Genomic DNA, 26,365 nt, shown 5'->3' on the forward strand with positions numbered 1-26,365 from the left:
TGCGAGTCGGACTCGCGCACGAAGGGTTCCGTACCATAATGCAAAAAAAAAAAAAACAAAAAAAAAGCAAATAAAAAAAAACGGTCACCCATCCAAATACTGACCACTCCCGACGTTGCTTAACTTTGGTCAAAAATCACGTTTGTTGTATGGGAGCCCCATTTAAATCTTTATTTTATTCTGTTTTTAGTATTTGTTGTTATAGCGGCAACAGAAATACATCATCTGTGAAAATTTCAACTGTCTAGCTATCACGGTTCGTGGGATACAGCCTGGTGACAGACGGACGGACGGACGGACGGACGGACGGACGGACGGACGGACAGCGAAGTCTTAGTAATAGGGTCCCGTTTTACCCTTTGGGTACGGAACCCTAAAAACGTGTAGGTACTTACCAAATATGTTTTGTTTGGTGAGTATGATTCTGAATACATACCTGCGGCTACGGCCTCTTCGCTGCTTAGTTGCCGATTGTGTAAGGCACTGGTGGATTTGTGTACCTGTATAAATAATTAAGATTATATTGAAATAATTACTAAGGTCAATGTGGCTAATTCCGTCACAGGGACTATTCCGTCGACTAGCGTTTTTCTCGACCAAAGAACAAAATTTATAATTTCATCGACAAAGCAGCGATTGCTTTTAGTTTCAGCAATCAAAAGCAAATGGTTTAAAGCAATTAAAAAACAAAGAAATATACGCTCGTGGATGGAATAGCCAATATGACGGAATTAGCCACATTGACCTTAAATTTTCAACTAAACTAAATGACTCGAACTAAAATTGCATGGACAATGTGGATACTCATTCTTGAAGTGATCATGCAATATTGCGGCTTGGTGTATGTAGGTACTACTCGCCTTTAAAGTTTGATGTATTCAAAAGGTACTTAAATACAAAAAACACAGTACGTACCGGCCCCCTTTTTTGAATATCTTTCGTTAAATTTAAATAATCACGATTATTTAGCAGTGGCGCTAGTGTGCACGTTGATGGGGTCTTAAATTGGCGATTGACACCAATTTCTGTTCTGGTCAAATCGGTCGATTTGATCATCCCGTCTGAACCCACGTTAAAACATATTATTATTATTAAGCTAAAATAAAAGACATGAAACCTTACCATAGATGGCGCAGCCATCCTCTCTATAGATTCCGCCCAAATATCCTGAAGTACTTCTTCTATGGAATCTTTTCGTGTTTCCATCGCAAAGTGACATGGAACTACCACCTGTATGGATATTATTATCATCATCATATATTTATAGTTCGTTTTTTGTAGCATTAGAAATAAGTTAAACAATCTTGATGTGTCTTTTAATTGAAAAAACACGTTTCAAAAATAAGTCACGGTAAATGTGTAACAAATATGAATCTAATACGATCATTTATATTCCTCTGCTTTCATAAGTAATAGTTCCTGATTTTTAAAAAGCGTTTTTCAATTAAAAGACATGTCAAGATCACTTACCTTCTTTCTAATGCTAATAAAAAAAACCGGCCAAGTGCGAGTCGGACTCGCAAACGAAGCGTTCCGTACCATTATCTATAAAAACGGTCACCCATCCAAGTACTGACCCCGCCCGACGTTGCTTAACTTCGGTCAAAAATCACGTTTGTTGTATGGGAGCCCCACTTAAATCTTTATTTTATTCTGTTTTTAGTATTTGTTGTTATAGCGGCAACAGAAATACATCATCTGTGAAAATTTCAACTGTCTAGCTATCACGGTTCGTGAGATACAGCCTGGTGACAGACAGATGGACGGACGGACGGACGGACAGCGGAGTCTTAGTAATAGGGTCCCGTTTTACCCTTTGGGTACGGAACCCTAAAAAACGAACTATAAGAGTATGCCTCTTATCTGTGGAGCAATTTCCATGTTTGGCGGTCCTCTGCATTCTGTTTGACAGTCTGGCCCCGTAGACAACATGACAATCGCTAACGCTCCGTAGCGAACGAAACGCAACTGTCACTGGAAGAGGGATAAGGAGACACAAAGCGATTCGATGGCGAAGCGCAAGTGATTGTCATCCTTGGCTAGGCCGACTGATAAGTACGACACGACGTTGATTTTTTCCTTTATTTGATTCATGTACGCTCTCCTCCTTTCATTACTTGAGACTTTCTGCCGTCTTTACCATAAGGGCACACGGGGCCCGTGCCCAGGCCCCCCATCCTCAGGGGGCCCCGAAGGACAGACAGTAACAGTATATTTGATTACCCATAATAAATAGAAGATTATAGTAGAAAAATGTTAGTTTAATTAGCTTTCTTTACTTTCCAAAAAGGGCCCCAAATTCTTAAGTGCCCAAGGGCCCCAGCATAGTTTAAGACGGCCCTGATCGGTGCAGGGTGGTAAGACACGTAAGGATGAATACACTTTACCTCAATATCTTGCGGAGTGAAATGCTGCTGCACAAGGGCGGCGTCTACGTATATGTAGTCGTTCACTATGAGCAGCACTAGCTCCTTCCGCAGCTCATATAACCTGAATATACAAATGCACTTGAGCAGCAAATAATTACATTATTAATTTAACTTGACCGTTAGAGCGGTTTCTCATTGTCCGGTCCGATATCGGATATCCGCGTAGTCAGGCCGCGGGGGCGCGCCCGGGCGCCGTCTTTAACGGTCACGCACACTACAGCAAGCATTATGCCTACACATACGCACACAAACAAATACTATCGGTCCGACAGCTGACGGGGGGCTCCGATATGTCTAAATTTATCGGAAGCGCCTTTCCGGCGATATCGGATGTCGGAAGGCGCCTATGACAAAAACAGCTGCAGGAGAGTGCCATTGGCATTAAGTCCGCCTTTTTTGCGTTATTTATCGTTATTTAGTGATAATGATACCGTCTCATGATAACCCTGATGATGTCAGCAATGTATGGAGCGCGCTGTAACTGCACACTGTCCAGATATGATTGGTACATCCGGTTGGCGAGGTCGCAGTACTTCGCGTACAACCCCCCAAGCACTTCCGGCGGGATGTGACGCTGTTTCAGACGGAGACCTTCCGATGCTTTCGTCTAAAAAATATAGTACCTAAATTTAATGTCTCATGCTCTGAAAGCGGGCCATTGTTGTTCTATAAAGTGTGCAGAAAGTGATATGTTTCTCTAGGGCAACGTAATTTCCAACTAAGATTTTTTCTTTTTACTGTAAGCAATTAATATTTCAGAAATGAGGAGATCCGTAGACGAAATAAAGTCACCGACACGCGACATAGCCCACCGGATTAGCAAGCTGAAGTGGCAATGGGCAGGCCACATTGCACGCAGAGAAGATGGCCGATGGGGTCGAAAAGTGCTCGAGTGGAGACCACGGACTAGCAAGCGCAGCGTAGGACGTCACCCACAAGATGGACAGACGATCTTGTTAAGGTCGCCGGAAGACGCTGGATGCGGGTCGCTTCCAACCGGCACGTATGGAGGTCCAAGGGGGAGGCCTATGTTCAGCAGTGGACGTCTTATGGCTGAGATGATGATGATGATGATGAATTAATATTTAGTTTTAAGTAAATGGATTTTTTGTACAATTTCCATTCTGATATGATCCCTAATAATGATCCTTTTACATCCTCAAGAAAGACTACAATAGTACCTACATTACTACAGAGGCTGGGAAGTAAGGGGTTGCCGGCTGAATGCATATGGATAGTTGGGATTATATTATACTGAGCAACTTTTACTATCGGACCAACCCCGAAATCGCGAAAAACCTATTTACCCTCCCATAGAAAATAGACCAGCCAAGATGTATGAAACAGCCAAATTTTTTTCGCGATTTTGGGTTTGGTCCCATAGTAAAAGTTGCTCAGTATAATCCCAAAACCTCCCTGGCAACGGGAATGCTGTTATTTCTTAGCCACCCTGTATAGTTAGTTACCTGTAATTCTCTGTCCTTCTCCATCAAAGCCTTCGTCTCCTGGACAACCCGCACCCATTTCCGATGAGCTTCGATGTACATAGTTAGGTTAGAAGGAATCGGGGCCGGCATCTTTCAGGCTGGTAGGAATAATTATCATTGGGATAAAAGATTTATTCAATAACAAAACGTATAAACTATTACAAAAACGTACAACGTAGAAGAATCTTCCTCGCGTTATCCCGGCATTTTAGCTACGGCTCATGGGAGCCTGGGCTCCGCTTGGCAACTAATCCCAAGAATTGGTGTAGGCACTAATTTTTAAGAAAGCGACTGCCATCTACCGTCTGCACCAAACAACGTGAGTAATTTTTAAGGAAAATATCGTGAGGAAACCGGCCTAGTTTACCCCCTGGGTTGGAAGGTCAGATGGCAGTCGCTTTCGTAAAAACTAGTGCCTACGCTTCTTGGCATTAGTTGCCAAGTGGACCCCAGGCTCCCATGAGCAGTGGCAATAGGCCGACATAACGCGAGGAAGATGAATCAAGATCATATCATAACCAAACATATGGTATAGTCAAAACAGAATCGACATCCAGGCCTCGTCTGAGGTGGCGGGTTTTCAGTCAGTCGTTTTTAGGGTTCCGTACCCAAAGGGTAAAAACGGGACCCTATTACTAAGACTCCGCTGTCCGTCTGTCTGTTCGTCTGTCCGTCTGTCTGTCACCAGGCTGTATCTCATGAACCGTGATAGCTAGGCAGTTGAAATTTTCACAGATGATGTATTTCTGTTGCCGCTATAACAACAAATACTAAAAACAGAATATAATAAATATTTAAATAGGGCTCCCATACAATAAACGTGATTTTTTTGCCGTTTTTAGCGTGATGGTCCGGAACCCTTGTGCTTGCGGTACGGAACCCCTCCTACTCGCACTTGGCCGGTTTTTGTTCAATGTGTTACAAATAAATAATTTTCCACTTTTCGACTGATTTTCGAAACTATTTCTAAGGCTTACCTTAAATACAGGCTGGTTCAAAACTTTTAAAAGTAGAAAGGACAAAGTAGAAAGACCAGGTTCTGCTAAAACTAGTTTAAATTTCTTATTTAGTATTTCATTCTAAATGCCATTATAACCCGTAAAATAAAAAAGAAACTTATGAAACTTGTTTTTAAAAATGATTTGGGTAGCTATAGGTTATATTAATTCATGATTTATTTGTCTAATTTTTAAATGACTTTAGTTTGTAAACAAGTATATTTATATTCACTTTTTTAACTACGAATATTTTGAAATGTTATTTATTTTAATATAAACAAGATAAACATAACAAATAATTTCACAAGGGGATTACGAATAATTTTACATTCACAGAAAATTTAGAGATAAAGTAAATTTAGAATTTCGGCAATCTATTAATACTCAGACATGTCTAACAGTTCATTCTTCTGTCAAGGTTGCTGACAAGTTGCTGACGCGTTGTTGACATTTCATTGACTTACTCTTTGTCATGGACTTATCCAAATAGAAGGCAAATATTGCTTTATATTTGCACACGGTGCACGTAGCATTTTGGAGTTATAGCAAATATACTTACCTACCTACTTTACTCTTTGAGTTATAGTTTACTAGCGACCCGCCCCGGCTTCGCACGGGTTACACAAAACCTTAACAAATAATACACCTAAACCTTCCTCAAGAATCACTCTGTTTATAGGTGAAAACCGCATGAAAATCTGTTCAGTAGTTTTTGAGTTTATCGCGAACATTCATACACACAAATAGACAGACGCGGTGTAGTCAGTCCAGTGAACGAATAGTCAGTCATCAGTTGAATGAATATTCATGCCAAATTTATTTCACATCATCTATTCGAAAAAGAGCTTTTTCTTCCATGCTAGGATGGATCAAAGTGGCACTTTTCTACCTTGCTAAAAGGGAACAAAGTGGCACTTTTCTGACCTGCTCGGATGAATCAAAGTGGCAAAATTAAAATAACAAATATTAAAATACGGTTTGATGTAAGTACTGAACAGGAAAAACAGTAATCCTTGCAGGATAAACCTTAGTTATGACTCAAATGTGCTCCGCGTGACCCGTTTCTGTGATAAGTACTTACAATAAGTAACAACATAACCTATAATATATAAGTTATACATTTCACTATTATATAATGTATAAGCTAGTGTTTTTATTAGTTTTCTCGGTGAAGGTCTTTGCGGTTAAAGGTACGTGATAAAACTTATATAAATATATAATATTTCAAGCTGACATGGTTATTTATATTATAATTACTCTTGAAAAATTGGTATTTGTCATGTATATTTGTTTAAAGCCCCCCCTTCACATTCCTACCGTGTAGGCCGCCTCGTAGTCCGCCTCGTTGGGTAGGATTGTGTATGGGGGTTGCGGACTACGAGCCGTCCTACCGTTTAGCCGTTTGTAGGACGGCTCGTAGTCCGCAACCCCCATACACAATCCTACCCAACGAGGCGGACTACGAGGCGGCCTACACGGTAGGAGTGTGAATAGGGGGCTTAAGCGAGATCAATTCACCTTTCATATGTGTGTGTGGTCAAAAATCATGGGTACGAATCAAACCTCGGTTGTGCTGTGTAGGTAGAGCAGAAAAAATCGTTGTCGAAAAAAAGGCAAAAAGATAACTGAAAATTCGGTCAGGATCCTTATCATAAATAGTAACACCAAAAATCTATCCTACTTACCAACTAAAGTGATAAAACAAAACATCATTTCCATTACTCACTTTCTGACAATAAATGATTTGTATTTAATTTACATCAAGTTGCTTTGCCTAGGTACTTTAGAAGAAAATGCAATTTTGCCTACCGTAAAATGGGATGAGTAGGCGCAAAACTGACATTCAAACCTCGATAACATTTGTTTATTACATATGCAAACTGAAAGGTGTACATAATAAGTGTTCCGGACGTTTGTATTTTATTTTGGGTAGTTCCATTTCATAACTTTGGCGATAAATAGGAAAACCCACCTCACCCCGTAGTCCCTCGTATTTGGGGTGAGTTGGGTTTTCATACAAAGGTGTAATTGGAAGATTGTTGGATCGATTTTTTTTATTATGAGTATTACTATAGCTCCATTTTAAATTGGAATACATTATTTTTGTAGCAGTAGCCTTAAAAACCCATCTCACCCCCCTTTCAACCCTTCTCTCCCCATTCATAACCCAACTCTTCCCGCGAAACCTACTCACCCCATTTTACGGTAGGTACTGATTTCAAATAACAAAGAGAACCTTTTCAAGGGGGTGAAATAGATAAATATTTGATTTACAAGGGAGCAAATTTTGCTGTTTAACCCCTCGTGCCAATATTGACACCCGAGCAAGCGACAGATTCCAAAATTAAACCACGAGTGGATGTCATTAAAAAAAAAATTTTTTTTACCACCCTGTAGTTAACAGCCCGTTTAGAGTTAAACCAAGAAAACTCTGCAACGATTTTGATAGTACACGCAGTGCAAGTGTTATTGATTCGTCACAATTTCATAGAAGTTTGACGTTTAAAATAACACTTGCACTGCGTGTGCTATCAAAATCGTTGCAGAGTTTTCTTGGTCTATCGGATCTGCTTCAGCTTCGCGTAACTGGCAGGAAGTTGCGCAGGATCGGGACAGGTGGCACGCTCTCGTTTCGGATGCCAAGATTCTCTTTGGATCGCTGAGCCAAAATAGTTAGTAAATAACTCTAACCTTTATTTCCAGGAAGTAAGGAGTTTGAGAGAATTGAGAGTACCTACGCGTACGCGTACCTACATCACGTCACGCTATCGAATGAAATTTACCCTGAGCGTAAGCGAGCGAGATGGCTGTGCGTGCCCGAGATCGCGGAAATCATGTTATTGCATTTTAAATAAATTGATTTGATCTCAAAGTTTCGTATGTAGTATTTATTTCAGTCTGTAACCAATATTGTCAACAATGTTAAAATAATACTTACACAAAACCTTAAACTAACAACTAAAACTAAATACTAAATATAAAATATCTCTCCCAAGCTACCCGCTTCTGGAATGGACCCTAGAATGCTGGCGGCGTTGCCCCTTTGAACCGCCAGACTTAATCTTTGAGCCAAGAAGGAGCCCGCCCTGTGGTCGCCCGAGACGCCTATTAGCCTGGCCGACACTTCCTTTATTAACTGTTTGGTGTCGGTCGACCATGGGCCCAGTGTTTCAATATGTGTCCGTTAGGAACGCATATTTGCGGCGCTTTAGTGTCTGGGCCTGGTCCCCGGCAGCCCCGGGCTTCCGGGCCGATCCCTCAACGTGGGACGGTGCTAGCGTATCGACGCAGGTAGCGTCCCACGCTAAAGGGCGGCCAGGGCTCCAGGGCACAAGAGTGCAGCCGTCAGGTCTCTTGCCATCTGTTTCGTATTAATACATTTAATATGTCTAAGGAATAATTTAAGTAATTTTCCTGATTCTTACCTGATGTACGGGCTTCGGACTAGCGATTGCAAATCCGTGAACATTTTTCAAATCCGGATTTACGGATTTTAGTTTGACCGAAATCCGAAGTTCGGATTCAATCCGGATTTTAAGAAAAAATATGTGGCATAAAGGCAAAGTGAAACAAACAATCAAATTAAGTTGTTTTTATTAAAAATAAAAAAACAGAATGCGTACACTGCTACGCCAATAACAAAATCTTTAAAAAACAATAAAAACAAAATACATACGTACACTCCCAAGTAACAAAAGGTTCTATAACTAAGGCATTTTATCACCAAACAGTGATTATAGTAGGCCTATAATGGTAACCATTGTGACTGCTTGTACTATAAAGGTTTTTAACAAAGCGTTTTGTTTCTATAAGATTAAAGACCTTTTAAGTACTATAATTTAGCTCTTAGAACGCTTATAGGATCATACAAAAGAATCTTTAAAGTGCTGCACTGTAATAGATATGCAAAAAGCGATTATCATCATCATCATCATCATCATCATCTCAGCCATAAGACGTCCACTGCTGAACATAGGCCTCCCCCTTGGACCTCCATACGTGCCGGTTGGAAGCGACCCGCATCCAACGTCTTCCGGCGACCTTAACAAGATCGTCTGTCCATCTTGTGGGTGGACGTCCTACGCTGCGCTTGCTAGTCCGTGGTCTCCACTCGAGCACTTTTCGACCCCATCGGCCATCTTCTCTGCGTGCAATGTGGCCTGCCCATTGCCACTTCAGCTTGCTAATCCGGTGGGCTATGTCGGTGACTTTAGTTCGTCTACGGATCTCCTCATTTCTGATTCGATCACGTAGAGAAACTCCGAGCATAGCCCTCTCCATAGCTCGTTGAGCGACTTTGAGTTTTGAGATGAGGCCGATAATGAAAGACCACGTTTCGGAGCCGTAAGTCATCACTGGTAACACACATTGATTAAAGACTTTCGTCTTGAGGCACTGAGGTATGTCGGACGAAAAGACATTACGTAGTTTCCCGAACGCTGCCCAACCGAGTTGGATTCGGCGGTTGACCTCTTGAAAAGCGATTATGGTACTATTTAATACTATAGACGACTTTACTGATGCTTTTATGTACCTATTTTGCACTAATAATGCGTCAAAGTAACTTTTATAGTACTAGTATTGTAGCAGTATCGTAAACACTATTAGAGGATTAATCTGCACTATAAAAGGACTTTGCACGACCATTACGTAACGTTTTAGCTTTTTAAAAGCTCTCTTAACATATAAGGCTAGAAGAGTTCTCTAAAAGTCACGAAAGTTTTTCTATAGTGCTATATAGTACCATAAAATTTACCTGGTACGTTGCTAAATAACTTAAATCGTAACTTAAAAAATCGCTGCTGTTTTCTGCCATAATAGCACATTAGCGGCACGGCTGGAGCCTATGTGTACTATAGCAGCCACAGTTGGAACAAGTCCTTATTTTATTAATTTTATTTTAATTAAAACATGAAAATTATGAGAGCTCATTGTCAAATTTGAAATCAGCATAATAATTCTATCGATACAATTATTTTCGCATGTACAATGTACCGGCATAGTAACGGTCCACAAATGCTTTTTAGTACATCCTTTTTATTACCTAAATACAAATGTCAGTTTAAGAAACAATGGCGAATTAACTTTTTTAGTACTAAAGAGCGTTTCTCGTCACTTTTACATTTCAACCATAGAGCTGATTTATCACCGTGAGAGCCTTTATGTAATGTTTATAGAATAAATCAGTGATAAAACTAGGGCCTATCTGGGATTTTGTAAACGTTTACAACACCATTTTCAATGAACCAGGCCATGAATGTACAAGAAGGGCTACAGTACGGGAGGAATGGCGACGGATTGTGAAGCTTGCCACCGGCCCTGACATGACGACCACGACCACTCTGACAAGAGTGTGACGACAAAGAAGAAGACAACACAACACCATTATAGTGCTAATCATGAACACTAATTAGCACGCTCCAAAACGTTCTCAGGACTTTTATAGTACCAAATTTTGTTACTTGGGCTGCTACGCCAATAAAAAAAGCGGACGCGGGGCAAGCATACAGGTGCGAGCGAGTGCGCGACGCGCAATGCCCGGCTGGCAATAGCTCTCCCGCGTTACCGCTTCATATGCACCGCTTTTTATTTCGCATTAGCATTAATTTTGAGCAAATTAGTACTGGTGGGAAAAAATCCGAAAAACCGGTTTTTTCTTTTCAAAATCCGAATTTTAAAACGGATTTTCAAACGCTCCGAAATCCGGATTTTTGAACTTCGAATAATCCGGATTGCAATCACTACTTCGGACTCTCTTAGCGTCTCTTCGGCTAGAAACTCCTTAGTCTTTACAGACAGTGGCACAAGCGACAGTAAACCACGTTCTACTCTGCCTGAATGACTCTCAATTCTCTCAAACTCCTTACTTCCTGGAAATAAAGGTTAGAGTTATTTACTAACTATTTTGGCTCAGCGATCCAAAGAGAATCTTGGCATCCGAAACGAGAGCGTGCCACCTGTCCCGATCCTGCGCAACTTCCTGCCAGTTACGCGAAGCTGAAGCAGATCCGATAGACCAAGAAAACTCTGCAACGATTTTGATAGTACACGCAGTGCAAGTGTTATTGATTCGTCACAATTTCATAGAAGTTTGACGTTTAAAATAACACTTGCACTGCGTGTGCTATCAAAATCGTTGCAGAGTTTTCTTGGTCTATCGGATCTGCTTCAGCTTCGCGTAACTGGCAGGAAGTTGCGCAGGATCGGGACAGGTGGCACGCTCTCGTTTCGGATGCCAAGATTCTCTTTGGATCGCTGAGCCAAAATAGTTAGTAAATAACTCTAACCTTTATTTCCAGGAAGTAAGGAGTTTGAGAGAATTGAGAGTCATTCAGGCAGAGTAGAACGTGGTTTACTGTCGCTTGTGCCACTGTCTGTAAAGACTAAGGAGTTTCTAGCCGAAGAGACGCTAAGAGAGTCCGAAGTAGTGATTGCAATCCGGATTATTCGAAGTTCAAAAATCCGGATTTCGGAGCGTTTGAAAATCCGTTTTAAAATTCGGATTTTGAAAAGAAAAAACCGGTTTTTCGGATTTTTTCCCACCAGTACTAATTTGCTCAAAATTAATGCTAATGCGAAATAAAAAGCGGTGCATATGAAGCGGTAACGCGGGAGAGCTATTGCCAGCCGGGCATTGCGCGTCGCGCACTCGCTCGCACCTGTATGCTTGCCCCGCGTCCGCTTTTTTTATTGGCGTAGCAGCCCAAGTAACAAAATTTGGTACTATAAAAGTCCTGAGAACGTTTTGGAGCGTGCTAATTAGTGTTCATGATTAGCACTATAATGGTGTTGTGTTGTCTTCTTCTTTGTCGTCACACTCTTGTCAGAGTGGTCGTGGTCGTCATGTCAGGGCCGGTGGCAAGCTTCACAATCCGTCGCCATTCCTCCCGTACTGTAGCCCTTCTTGTACATTCATGGCCTGGTTCATTGAAAATGGTGTTGTAAACGTTTACAAAATCCCAGATAGGCCCTAGTTTTATCACTGATTTATTCTATAAACATTACATAAAGGCTCTCACGGTGATAAATCAGCTCTATGGTTGAAATGTAAAAGTGACGAGAAACGCTCTTTAGTACTAAAAAAGTTAATTCGCCATTGTTTCTTAAACTGACATTTGTATTTAGGTAATAAAAAGGATGTACTAAAAAGCATTTGTGGACCGTTACTATGCCGGTACATTGTACATGCGAAAATAATTGTATCGATAGAATTATTATGCTGATTTCAAATTTGACAATGAGCTCTCATAATTTTCATGTTTTAATTAAAATAAAATTAATAAAATAAGGACTTGTTCCAACTGTGGCTGCTATAGTACACATAGGCTCCAGCCGTGCCGCTAATGTGCTATTATGGCAGAAAACAGCAGCGATTTTTTAAGTTACGATTTAAGTTATTTAGCAACGTACCAGGTAAATTTTATGGTACTATATAGCACTATAGAAAAACTTTCGTGACTTTTAGAGAACTCTTCTAGCCTTATATGTTAAGAGAGCTTTTAAAAAGCTAAAACGTTACGTAATGGTCGTGCAAAGTCCTTTTATAGTGCAGATTAATCCTCTAATAGTGTTTACGATACTGCTACAATACTAGTACTATAAAAGTTACTTTGACGCATTATTAGTGCAAAATAGGTACATAAAAGCATCAGTAAAGTCGTCTATAGTATTAAATAGTACCATAATCGCTTTTCAAGAGGTCAACCGCCGAATCCAACTCGGTTGGGCAGCGTTCGGGAAACTACGTAATGTCTTTTCGTCCGACATACCTCAGTGCCTCAAGACGAAAGTCTTTAATCAATGTGTGTTACCAGTGATGACTTACGGCTCCGAAACGTGGTCTTTCATTATCGGCCTCATCTCAAAACTCAAAGTCGCTCAACGAGCTATGGAGAGGGCTATGCTCGGAGTTTCTCTACGTGATCGAATCAGAAATGAGGAGATCCGTAGACGAACTAAAGTCACCGACATAGCCCACCGGATTAGCAAGCTGAAGTGGCAATGGGCAGGCCACATTGCACGCAGAGAAGATGGCCGATGGGGTCGAAAAGTGCTCGAGTGGAGACCACGGACTAGCAAGCGCAGCGTAGGACGTCCACCCACAAGATGGACAGACGATCTTGTTAAGGTCGCCGGAAGACGTTGGATGCGGGTCGCTTCCAACCGGCACGTATGGAGGTCCAAGGGGGAGGCCTATGTTCAGCAGTGGACGTCTTATGGCTGAGATGATGATGATGATGATGATGATGATAATCGCTTTTTGCATATCTATTACAGTGCAGCACTTTAAAGATTCTTTTGTATGATCCTATAAGCGTTCTAAGAGCTAAATTATAGTACTTAAAAGGTCTTTAATCTTATAGAAACAAAACGCTTTGTTAAAAACCTTTATAGTACAAGCAGTCACAATGGTTACCATTATAGGCCTACTATAATCACTGTTTGGTGATAAAATGCCTTAGTTATAGAACCTTTTGTTACTTGGGAGTGTACGTATGTATTTTGTTTTTATTGTTTTTTAAAGATTTTGTTATTGGCGTAGCAGTGTACGCATTCTGTTTTTTTATTTTTAATAAAAACAACTTAATTTGATTGTTTGTTTCACTTTGCCTTTATGCCACATATTTTTTCTTAAAATCCGGATTGAATCCGAACTTCGGATTTCGGTCAAACTAAAATCCGTAAATCCGGATTTGAAAAATGTTCACGGATTTGCAATCGCTAGTCCGAAGCCCGTACATCAGGTAAGAATCAGGAAAATTACTTAAATTATTCCTTAGACATATTAAATGTATTAATACGAAACAGATGGCAAGAGACCTGACGGCTGCACTCTTGTGCCCTGGAGCCCTGGCCGCCCTTTAGCGTGGGACGCTACCTGCGTCGATACGCTAGCACCGTCCCACGTTGAGGGATCGGCCCGGAAGCCCGGGGCTGCCGGGGACCAGGCCCAGACACTAAAGCGCCGCAAATATGCGTTCCTAACGGACACATATTGAAACACTGGGCCCATGGTCGACCGACACCAAACAGTTAATAAAGGAAGTGTCGGCCAGGCTAATAGGCGTCTCGGGCGACCACAGGGCGGGCTCCTTCTTGGCTCAAAGATTAAGTCTGGCGGTTCAAAGGGGCAACGCCGCCAGCATTCTAGGGTCCATTCCAGAAGCGGGTAGCTTGGGAGAGATATTTTATATTTAGTATTTAGTTTTAGTTGTTAGTTTAAGGTTTTGTGTAAGTATTATTTTAACATTGTTGACAATATTGGTTACAGACTGAAATAAATACTACATACGAAACTTTGAGATCAAATCAATTTATTTAAAATGCAATAACATGATTTCCGCGATCTCGGGCACGCACAGCCATCTCGCTCGCTTACGCTCAGGGTAAATTTCATTCGATAGCGTGACGTGATGTAGGTACGCGTTTGCGTTATGTCTCATTTTGTATGGGATTTTGAGTTTCCAAAACGTCCCGCTTGGCGCGCTGTTCAAAATCGCATACAAAAATAGACATAATTAAACGCGAACGCTCGTCACTATCTAATGATATTTACACTAGGTATTGTGAACCCACGGAGCCTTAACTTCAAATTCGGATAAATCCAACTGTCGGATTTTGCGATTTTGATATTAAGAAAAGGTAATAGGGTAATATTTCCTTAGAGGGTCCCATGGATTTACCCGAGTTAGAAGTTTGTATGTGAATGGTAATAGTTATTTAGCCATTTCGTATTTTATTACAATTAGGCATAGAGAAATATACTACTCCATACATCAGTTTTGGTACCAAAACGACTATTATTTTCGTAGTCGACATCTAGCCAATTTAGCATCGAGTAGCGGAATTATCAGTACCGCTACTTGATACTAGAATTCTCTAGTATCGCGACTCACGAAAATTGTATTGAACAACAATTTACAACTAATATCAGGCGTGCGTGGCTCACTGCGCGATTTCGTCGCTTTGCTACAGGTAGCTAAAAGTACATCCGTTCCACACCAATTTTAATAAATAAGCCGCGCGTGGCGCTGTCGCCACCTAGCGACCATATCTGTCCGATCGTAACAGACGCGTTTTATTAGAGAGTGAGTCTTCTGTACCTAGTACTATTATTTATTCTGTGCTAATATTAACAGCAGAAGGCGTTGAAAATAGAGTTCCAGTTAATCCGGTTATAATATTAGCTGAAAATTATTGAGTATTAGACTTTTCGGTCGTCGGAACATCTATTGTCAAGTAGCAGTACTGATAATTCCGCTACTCGATGCTAGATGTCGACTACGAAAATGATAGTCGTTTTGGTACTAAAACTGATGTATGGAGTGAGCACTCTATGTATTTTTTTCTCTATGCTATTAGGTAAACATTTTAATGAAAGTTTTATTACAGGTCCACGTACTGTAACCCTAAAGATTAAACAGCTGAAGAATGTTTATTCGGAAAATAGGAATCAGGCCCTAAAAATATACAATGATACATTTACACACGAGAAAAGGATTCAATATGACTGTGTACTGAGTAACCCGACGGATAACGAGGAAAAATATAAAATATCTTATTATGTAGTTGTAGATGGAAGCCCAAAGGCGAAAACAAGTGGAAACGGTATTTTTATTGCTTATTTTTAACAAGCTTTTATTAGGTCGACCTGTATGTAACTATGTAATGGAATCTAAGGTAACTAAATTAACCATCTTCCAAGGATCGTAGCGTCATGAAAGTTGGCAGCTGTATGTAGTTCTGATGACAATACAATAATATGGTACTGTCGAACAGATCTGATGGAGACAGGAGGTGGCCATAAGTAGGAACTCTGTGATGAAACAACGCAACCTAATTGTGTTAGGGGTTTTTAGAATTGTCTCGATGAGTATTAGTTGTCTGTCGTAAGAAAATTACAGTCAGCGATAAAAGCTTGTACCAAAAATGAAATTTTTGCCAAAAACTTATTATAGTATATGTGTGTCAAAAGTCAAAAGCGACATTTATGTTTGAAGAAACATTATTTTTGACACTGATATATCCGATCCATATCGTAACTTTAGCTTTTTGACATATATATCTTAAACTTCGAATCAGGCCGACGATGGTCAAATGTACGCAACCAGAAAATGAAACGTATGCCAATATTTCATTAAAATCCGTTCAACTATTTTTGCGTAAAAGGGGAACGAACATACAAACAAACTTTCGCAGTAACAGTACATCTTTTATATTAGTAGCTAGTTAGTAGTATTAGTAGCTTTTAAGCAGAACCCTTTTTTTACTTACCCTTCAAAAACAACTTTTTCCAGTGACTTTAGCAGCTCACACAAGTGAATCATTGATATACACTTTTACGCTTAATAAGGCTGACCAAACTATTATATGTTCTGCGGTAGACCAAAGCGATCGAAAGGACGCACCTAACCCAAAAGTTGAAATATATCTACAATATATAACATGTAAGTACCTATAGCTTCAGTAAATTCTAGAGTTAGACCAAGAAAAATCTGCAGAGATTTTGACAGCACACACGCAGTGCAGGTGTTATTTTAAACGTCAAACTTCTATGAAATTATGACGTTTAATAACACTGGCACTGCGTGTGCTGTCAAAATCTCTGCTTTTCTTGGTCTAACTCTATCAAAGTTTTGAGATTCATGTAAAATACTTACCTAACCAGCTTACCACTTACCCTAATAGCATTTTCTTGTAGGGATTTTGTTGGGCCTTTGTTTACGTATTAGTTGGGCAACCGTTATATTTGGCCGTACGATTTGCTGGAGGGCCCTCGACAAAGGCCCTCCCGAAGATTCCCAACAGAGGGCCATAAGAGTAATTTTTTCGTTGGGCCTATTTAAATAAATCATACAATTATTCAACGGTGGTGGTTTTGGTTGGGCCGTGGTTGGGCCTATACACATTTGTTTGATGGTTGGTTAATTGTTACATTTGGCCGTACGATTTGCTGGAGGGCCCTCGACAAAGGCCCTCCCGAAGATTCCCAACAGAGGGCCATTAGAGTAATTTTTTCGTTGGGCCTATTTAAATAAATCATACAATTATTCAACGGTGGTGGTTTTGGTTGGGCCGTGGTTGGGCCTATACACATTTGTTTGATGGTTGGTTAATTGTTACATTTGGCCGTATGGCTTGCTGTAGGGCCAACTGCAAAAAAATAAAAAAGGGCAATTTTTTTCGTTGTGCTTCTGTTTGCAAATTCAACAATTACCCAACGGCAAGTCAGGTAGGTCGGTAGGTAGTCGTGCACCAGGTTGAAGGCCCAACACAGCTTGTCCCACAAACGGCCAACATTGTAACTTTAACGTTGGGTCTTGTGTAGGATTCTTACAATACTACCGTAGGTAAATAGTTGTGTAATTTTGCCTACAGTCTAATTATGTAATGGGCTTTTGTTTACGAGTCCTACAGTTACCCTACGTTAAGTAAGTGGTTGTGTAATACGACGTTAGGCCTTTGCTGATAAATATTACAATTACACTACGGTAGGCATTGGTTGTATCCACATGAAGGCCCTAGGCTAGGCAGCAGTTGTTGTTAATCTTCTCTGTATCGTTCCAATTTTAGTATATGTACTGCCGAAGCAAGTACACTTACTATACACTCTAATTTGTATATAACTAACCGCACTTCGAAACTTCGTAAGCGAGATTTATGTTTTTTTAGATTTAAATTGAGAAAATGTTGGTAAAATACAATTTTTTAAATTTATGTATAAATTTTATAGTTATAGCTATTAGATTTATAAGTTACTTTTAAAAAATATTATGATTATATCCGGAATAATCGAGAAAATAACTATAACTTCGATGTTTGGAGACAGTAACGCCATCTAGTGACGCCACAAGCAAACTCAACTGGTATTGTTGGGCATCAGTACCACAGCCAATGTTGGTAAATGCGATATTTGTGCTCACTGGGCCAACGAATGTTATCGTTGTTTAGCCACCGGTACCAAAATACACAAAGGCCCATTGTTAGGCGTCAGTGCCACAGTCAATGTTGGTAAATACGATATTTGTCATCATTGGGCCATCGGATGATATCTTTGACTAGCCAACGTTACCAAAATACACAAAGGCCCATTGTTGGGCATCCGTGCCACAGCCAATGTTGGTAAATGCGGTATTCGTCACCATTGGGCCAACGAATGTTATCGTTGTTTAGCGAACGGTAGCAAAATACACAAAGGCCCATTGTTGGGCCTGAATGCTACAGCCAATGTTGGTAAATGCGATATTTATCGTCATTGGGCCATCGTATGATATCGTTGATTAGCCAACGTTACCAAACTAAACAAAGGCCCATTGTTGGGCATCAGTGCCACAGTCAATGTTGGTAAATGCGATATTTGTCATCATTGGGCCATCGGATGATATCGTTGATTAGCCAACGTTACCAAAATACACAAAGGCCCATTGTTGGGCATCAATGCTACAGTCAATGTTGGTAAATGCGATATTTGTCGTCATTGGGCCATCGGATGATATCGTTGATTAGCCAACGTTACCAAAATAAACAAAGGCCCGTTGTTGGGCATCAATGCTACAGCCAATGTTGGTAAATGTGATATTTGTCGTCATTGGGCCATCGGATGATATCGTTGATTAGCCAACGTTACCAAAATAAACAAAGGCCCATTGTTGGGCATCAGTGCCACAGCCAATGTTGGTAAATGCGATTTTTGTCATCATTGGGCCATCGGATGATATCGTTGATTAGCCAACGTTACCAAAATACACAAAGGCCCATTGTTGGGCATCAATGCTACAGCCAATGTTGGTAAATGCGATATTTGTCGTCATTGGGCCATCGGATGATATCGTCGATTAGCCAACGTTACCAAAATAAACAAAGGCCCATTGTTGGGTATCATTGCCCCAGCCAATGTTGGTAAATGCGATATTTGTCATCATTGGGCCATCGGATGATATCCTTGACTAGTCAACGTTACCAAAATACACAAAGGCCCATTGTTGGGCATCCGTGCCACAGCCAATGTTGGTAAATGCGGTTTTCGTCACCATTGGGCCAACGAATGTTATCGTTGTTTAGCGAACGGTAGCAAAATACACAAAGGCCCATTGTTGGGCATCACTGCCACTGCCAATGTTGGTAAATGCGATATATGTCATCATTGGGCCAACGAATATTATCGTTGTTTAGCCAACGGTACCAAAATACACAAAGGCCCATTGTTGGGCATCTGTGCCACAGCGAATGTTGGTAAATGCGATGGTGGGCCAATACAAAATTAATGTTGGCTACGGAACGAACCTCATCCCAACGTTTTCCCTACCGTTGGCACCGTAGGCCCCAACGAAAATGCTACTAGGGTACATAATCAATTGTTTTTTGAAGTGAAAACTTCTTTGCGGCGCTGAGCACTTTTTGTGATTGGGAAAAAATGTTAAACTCGCGAGAGCGTAAGACGTAAGACGTGACGTCACGTGTGACGGACACTGTTACAAATTCATTGAGTTTTCTTTTTTGATTTAAATGTTATCTAGTGAGTTTCCCTCAAACTGGTACTAATATAACTCGAGTATTCACAGCGATGTGCTTAGGGGTGTCAAGTAATGCGACCCGGTCCCGTTACTTACCTTTACCTACCTTTACCTACCTACCTACCTACCTACCTACCTACCTACCTAGTCTACCTACTTACCTTCCTACCTACCTACCTACCTACTTTACGTTACCTTTTGGGTACGGAACCCTAAAAATGGCAAAAAATAAAAGACACGCTCATTTATAAAACTATTACTGTATATTTTATTACAGTGCCACCTGTATTTCCTGTTATAAAAACACCAAACGTGACAAGAGGGAAGTATATCCCGAAGAATTTTACACAAATATACTATTATAACTTCACCGATGGAGAAGACATTAAATTCGAATGTGCTTTGAAAGATGATAAAGCCTACAATTCAATTTATCGAATGGCCTTATATTCTGATGATCACGAGAATAGAACATTTACACCAGGTAGGTACCTGTAGTTTTTTTTTTATTAGAAAAAGACTACGCGATCTAGACGTGTCTTTTACTTGAAAAACGCTTTATTAAAATCAGTAACTATTACTTATGAAAGCAAAAGAATGTAAATAATCGTAGGTATATGATTCATAATGGCCATTAGGTGTTTCATGATTATGATTTTCGACTATAACTATACTGACCATTGCGCATTGGTTAATTAATTTGAGGTGTTTTGTGTAAATACTAAATAGTGACCAATATTCATTAAATTTAACTGCTTTCGTATTAAAATACTACCCTGAAACGATATGCTCAATATGATTACTTAGATAGAACCAAATTGTATGATCGCTTTTCAATATTAGTTGCCAACTTATTATTTTAGACGCCAACTTATCACTTCAAGTTCCCTATAAATTATTCGGGTGGCTTGATTTTGCTGCCAGTTTTTTAATAATATGATGCTTATATTTGAGTCTAATATAAATTTATTGGTGCTAAAATATTAATGCACAGCCAAATTATATTATTATATGCCCAATGAAAGTTCCTGTTTAATATTTTAGTTGCCCGGTTATTAATAAGCCGTTAAATAGTAGGTCTAATCGCTTCTCGCTCATCGCCGGTGGTGGGACAAGTGACAACATCGCCGGTGGTGGGGTGGGACAAGTGCCAAATAGCGCCTTTCTGCTTACAAAATTTGATTTCGAAACTTATTTAAATTTTGAATCGGAGATATGCCGCTGGACACCTTGTACTTCTGTGGTGTACTCATCTGGTTGAGCTGAAATTCGGTACACTTGAACAGACATCGTAAATTTTATAGCATTTTCGGTGCAGCAGTGATGCTAACGGAATTTATAAACAATTTCAACCCTAATGATTAACTAGAGTTAATTACGTTAATATTAACCTTAATTTACCATTTCAGGGGTAATTATCTATACCAATTCCGTTAACACCACTCCGCTGCACCAAAAATGCTATAAAATTTACGATGTCTGCTTATTAAACATCGGTGATAATGCAAATTAGCCACGAAAAATTTATGTGTAGATTTGACATAATCAACTAATTTTTTTATTTATATTTTACAGAGATGCCCGTCAGTCACCTTTTTAATCTCAAAAAGGATAATAAAATTATAACGTGTATCGTTTGGAATTCGCAAAGTCAGCAAAAGTTGTATAGTATAGTATATCTTTACTGGAATCCCGCATCAACTGGTATGTACCTCAGTTTATGTATACATATAATTGACCGACAGGGCTTAAAGCGCGAGCAAAGCTTCTCCGTTTCAGCATAAAGTAATATAAGCAAAGAAATATTTGTAACTCCATACATCAGTTTTCTTACCAAAACGCGAGTTATTTCGTAGTCGACATCTAACGTCAAGTAGTGGAACTATCAGTACCCCTACTTGACACCAGATGTCACAAGTGTCGCTACTGACGAAAAATGTCCTATTACCCTCGTAAGTCCCCGCATACTTGTAAAAGTACAAATTAAATTCGAGTTATGAACTCTTATAGGAATAAAAGAAAGTTCAAAATTCAAATGCGCAACAATTGGCTTGGGTCTTACGAGGCTAAAACAATTTACAACTAATATCATAAGCAGAAGGAGTTGAAAATAGACTTCCAGTTAATCCGGATATAATATTACCTGAAAATTGTTGAGCATTAGAGTTTTCGTTCGCCGCGACATCTATTGTCAACTAGCAGAACCTACTGATAAATTCCGCTACTTGACGCTAGATGTCGACTATGAAATAACTCGCATTTTAGTAAGAAAACTGATGTATGGAGTTACCACTCTTGCTTTACTGATATTACTCTATGGTTTCAGCTTTCGCAAAAAATCGGGCAAGTGCGAGTCGGACTCGCGCACGAAGGGTTCCGTACCATAAAAAAAAAAAAAAAAAAACAAAAATAAAGCAAAAAAAAAAACGGTCACCCATCCAAGTACTGACCACTCCCGACGTTGCTTAACTTTGGTCAAAAATCACGTTTGTTGTATGGGAGCCCCATTTAAATCTTTATATTATTCTGTTTTTAGTATTTTTTGTTATAGCGGCAACAGAAATACATCATCTGTGAAAATTTCAACTGTCTAGCTCTCACGGTTCGTGAGATACAGCCTGGTGACAGACAGACGGACGGACGGACGGAAGGACGGACGGACGGACGGACGGACGGACGGACGGATGGACGGATGGACGGATGGACGGACGGACGGACGGACGGACAGCGAAGTCTTAGTAATAGGGTCCCGTTTTACCCTTTGGGTACGGAACCCTAAAAATGCTTTCATATGTCCGGAAAAAGACATCCTGTATGTCCTACATAAAAGTGACCTTATGCCTTAAGCTAATATGATTGATTGTTCGTGCATATGTGGTGCAGATATACGCTTAAATCTTACTATGCTAAAAAAAGTGTCGTACTCAGAAAGTAGAGCGTTCTCATAGTCTAATAAAACATGGTCTTCCATTCCCAGAGTGACACGGGCCTACGTCACAACAACATGGCCGCTATATATAGCGCTATCGCATATTATCATATAGCGCTGTCGCATGATGACGTAGGCCCGTGTCAGTTAGGTGACCTAGAAAAGACGGGAATGGAGTACCAGGCGGAGTATATTATTATACCATGAGCGTTCTCAAAAAGTGACATACCTACTCAGAATTTGACGAACTCAGAAAGTGATGTCCTCAAAACGTGATTAAACTTGAAAGTGACCTCCTCAGAAAGAAATTTCAATTTCAATTTTGTACGCCCAAACAGCTAATCATGGTTTATGTACACCATTACATATATAATTTATACCGTCACCCTGTTACTTGTAATGACGAAATAAATAAATAAACTTAAACTTGAAGTCTCTAAATTCGTGTAGTAAGCTACTCTTTATTTATTCTTCTCCTTAAGTTAGACATTTTAATACCTATGAATATAAAAGTAAAATAAAATGCGCTGGTGGCCTAGCGGTAAGAGCGTGCGACTTTCAATCCGGAGGTTGCAGGTTCGAACCCCGGCTCGTACCAATGAGTTTTTCGGAACTTATGTACGAAATATCATCTGATATTTACTAGTCGCTTTTCGGTGAAGGAAAACATCGTGAGGAAACCGGACTAATCCCAATAAGGCCTAGTTTACCCTCTGGGTTGGAAGGTCGCTTTCGTAAAAACTAGTGCCTACGCCAATTCTCGGGATTAGTTGCCAAGCGGACCCCAGGCTCCTATGAGCCGTGGCAAAAATGCCGGGATAACGCGAGGAAGATGATGATAAATGTAAAATAAAACATAAAAACACATGTAGTAAGCTTCATTATTACATTTGACTTATAAGCAACTAGATGCAATCGCTGCTTTGCCGAGCAAATTACCAATTATTTACCTACCGTTTAAAAAAAAAACCGGGCAAGTGCGAGTCGGACTCGCGCACGAAGGGTTCCGTACCATTATGCAAAAAAAAAAAAGCAAAAAAAAAACGGTCACCCATCCAAATACTGACCACTCCCGACGTTGCTTAACTTTGGTCAAAAATCACGTTTGTTGTATGGGAGCCCCATTTAAATCTTTATTTTATTCTGTTTTTAGTATTTGTTGTTATAGCGGCAACAGAAATACATCATCTGTGAAAATTTCAACTGTCTAGCTATCACGGTTCGTGAGATACAGCCTGGTGACAGACGGACGGACGGACGGACGGGCAGCGAAGTCTTAGTAATAGGGTCCCGTTTTACCCTTTGGGTACGGAACCCTAAAAAACGCTGGTTGATTGAATTTTTCCGTATGACGGAATTGGCCGCATTGACTAACTTTTTACTAATTTTACAGACACACCTGAACTAACTATCAGAGGATCTCAAAATGTCCAAAAAGGGGACTTTTTCTCAGCAAACTCAACACAATTGTACAATTACACATTTTCCGACAGCGAAACGCTTAAACTCAGCTGCAATGCTAGAGGCAAAGCGAAAACATATAACTTAATTTTTTATTTTGATGGAATAGAAGTTGCCAAAAGTGAACGTAAGTATTTATTATCAAAATCATATCATCCCACGTAGCTACAGGAAACTGCAAATATAACTGACCCCCCTGCATAGAAACTTGTTTGCAGGGGCAGTTATCTCTGCTTCTTACATTGCTGCCGTAAGAGGGCTATGTCCTTCCGTTTGGTTTTATACCTCCCGCCTCCGTTCAATTTTTACCGGAGCATACAAGTTTTGACGTAAAAAGCAACTCGGCTCCGGTAAACCTCCGGATTCGGATCTGGTAACGTGTGTTACCAACTTACCAGTGATGACTTACGGCTCCGAAACGTGGTCTTTCACTATCGGCCTCATCTCAAAACTCAAAGTCGCTCAACGAGCTATGGAGAGGGCTATGCTCGGAGTTTCTCTGCGTAATCGAATCAGAAATGAGGAGACCCGTAGACGAACTAAAGTCACCGACATAGCCCACCGGATTAGCAAGCTGAAGTGGCAATGGGCAGGCCACATTGCACGCAGAGAAGATGGCCGATGGGGTCAAAAAGTGCTCGAGTGGAGACCACGGACTAGCAAGCGCAGCGTAGGACGTCCACCCACAAGATGGACAGAAGACCTTGTTAAGGTCGCCGGAAGACGCTGGATGCGGGTCGCTTCCAACCGGTACGAATGGAGGTCCAAGGGGGAGGCATTGTTCAGCAGTGGACGTCTTATGGCTGAGATGATGATGATGATGATGAACGGCTCCTACTTCACCTCCGGCTCCGGATCCCACTCCGTTTAAAATTTTTGAAACTCCGGTACGGGAACGGCTCCGGTAAAGCCACCTCCGTAACATCCCTGGCCAATAGCCCTGGTGTAAATTTCATTCGATACCGTGACGTGACGTACGCGTTTGCGTTAAGTGTCATTTTGTATGGGATTTCGAGTTTCCACAACGTCCCGCTTGGCGCGCTGTTCCAAGTCCATACAAAATGAGACAACGCAAACGCGTAAGTACATCACATCACGCTATCTAATGAAATTTACACCAGGGGTTCTGTATCTTTGTATATACAGGGTGGAAAGATAAGTCGGGCCCTGGAGGGAAACTACCTTAAATCCTTAAGCTGGCTCATTTTACTTAAAGAAGACATTCCTTTATTTTTAAAAAGAAACAAAACTCCATTTAAAGATTTTTCTTTTTTCTTCAATTTGGCTTGTCTAAAAAAATCTTGGGCACTAAATACCTATTAGATTTTATGGATATTTTGTACGACAGACGAGTCTAAGACCTAATGTTTCTTGGAGAAATGTTATCATAAAAATTAACTGTATCGACTAGTAGAATAAAATTATTTTTATTTTTTGGAATTTTTAGTCGGTTCGAGTCCCGGGCAAGGCACGCGAGTTTTAGAAAATCTTTGTTTGCAGTTTTGTTTCTTTTTAAAAATAAAGGAATGTCTCCTTTAAATAAAATGAGCCAGCTTAAGGATTTAAGGTAGTTTCCCTCCAGGGCCCGACTTATCTTTCCACCCTGTATACATAGGTAACGAAACTGCTTTACATAAAATGTACATATTTGCTTTCTGATTTTTAGAAGTGACGTTCATCGAAAAGAATTTTGAACTGAACAAGGACAGTAAAAATATAACTTGCGTGGCTTTGGACGCGGCAAGCCGAAGGCCTGTTGTAACTACAGTGGTACAGCTTCTGTATAATCTGTCTCAAAATTATGGTAAGTATCACGGGCGTCGCCAGGGAGGAGCAGGGGGGGGGGGGGGGGTTCAATAAATAAATAATATCTGGGAGACCGAGCTTTGCTCGGGAAACCTATAAAAACTCAAAAATGCGCGTTTTCCCAGAGATAAGACCTAGCTAGATCAATTTTGGCCCCCGAAAACCCCCATATAGCAAATTTCATCGAAATCGTGAGAGCAGTGTCCGAGATCCCCGAAATATATATATGTATATAAATAAATAAATAAACAAGAGTTGCTCGTTTAACGGTATAATAAATAACGGTATAACAATTATTTATATTGCGATTAAGTTTATGTTTCGTAATATTATTGTTAGATTGTAAGTTACATAGTTAAATTGCAGTGCCCTTTCAGGGTTCATAGCTTGTTCACCATTCTAATGTAAGACCTAATTGTACCTATGAAAGCAATAAATTACTGATTACTGATTACTGATGATTATAGGACATTATTCGTATTACACAAATTGACTAACATCCACAGAAAGCTGAATGGATAAATAGATAGATGGCTGTGAATGCGTTAATACTATTATACTGACTGACTACTTCGTCGTTGACTGTACATATTTTCCTAAATCTGTAAGCGCCACTTGCACCACCCCACTAACCCGGGGTTAAGCGGTTAAACCGTCCCAGTGTCAAATTGTACTGGTAACCATGGTGACTCCAGGTTTAACCGGTTAACCCGGTTAGTGAACTGGTGCAAGTGGCGCTAAA

General features: G+C 40.3%; 1 protein-coding gene and 1 long non-coding RNA gene across 2 annotated transcripts in view; one reads left to right on the forward strand and one right to left on the reverse strand.

The window, feature by feature from the left end:
• The window catches only part of LOC134803644 (IQ and AAA domain-containing protein 1-like), a 40,668-nt gene extending 36,650 nt beyond the window's left edge, over positions 1-4,018 (reverse strand). Inside the window, exons 1-5 of the mRNA XM_063776427.1 lie at positions 3,896-4,018; positions 2,861-3,036; positions 2,388-2,490; positions 1,123-1,230; positions 437-500 (exon numbers count right to left, since the gene is read on the reverse strand). Of these exons, the coding sequence (XP_063632497.1) occupies positions 437-500; positions 1,123-1,230; positions 2,388-2,490; positions 2,861-3,036; positions 3,896-4,006 (562 nt within the window). The 5' untranslated portion in view covers positions 4,007-4,018. The remainder of the gene's footprint in view (positions 1-436; positions 501-1,122; positions 1,231-2,387; positions 2,491-2,860; positions 3,037-3,895) is intronic.
• An 11,376-nt stretch (positions 4,019-15,394) lies between these two features.
• Positions 15,395-21,117, forward strand: LOC134803877 (uncharacterized). Its single transcript, XR_010146046.1, has 4 exons — positions 15,395-15,522; positions 16,212-16,361; positions 19,705-19,911; positions 21,003-21,117. It is a non-coding gene; the product is annotated as an uncharacterized LOC134803877 (long non-coding RNA).
• Positions 21,118-26,365: the final 5,248 nt, after the last annotated feature.

The sequence above is a fragment of the Cydia splendana genome, chromosome 27, assembly GCF_910591565.1.
Source record: "Cydia splendana chromosome 27, ilCydSple1.2, whole genome shotgun sequence".
Lineage (NCBI taxonomy): Eukaryota > Metazoa > Arthropoda > Insecta > Lepidoptera > Tortricidae > Cydia > Cydia splendana.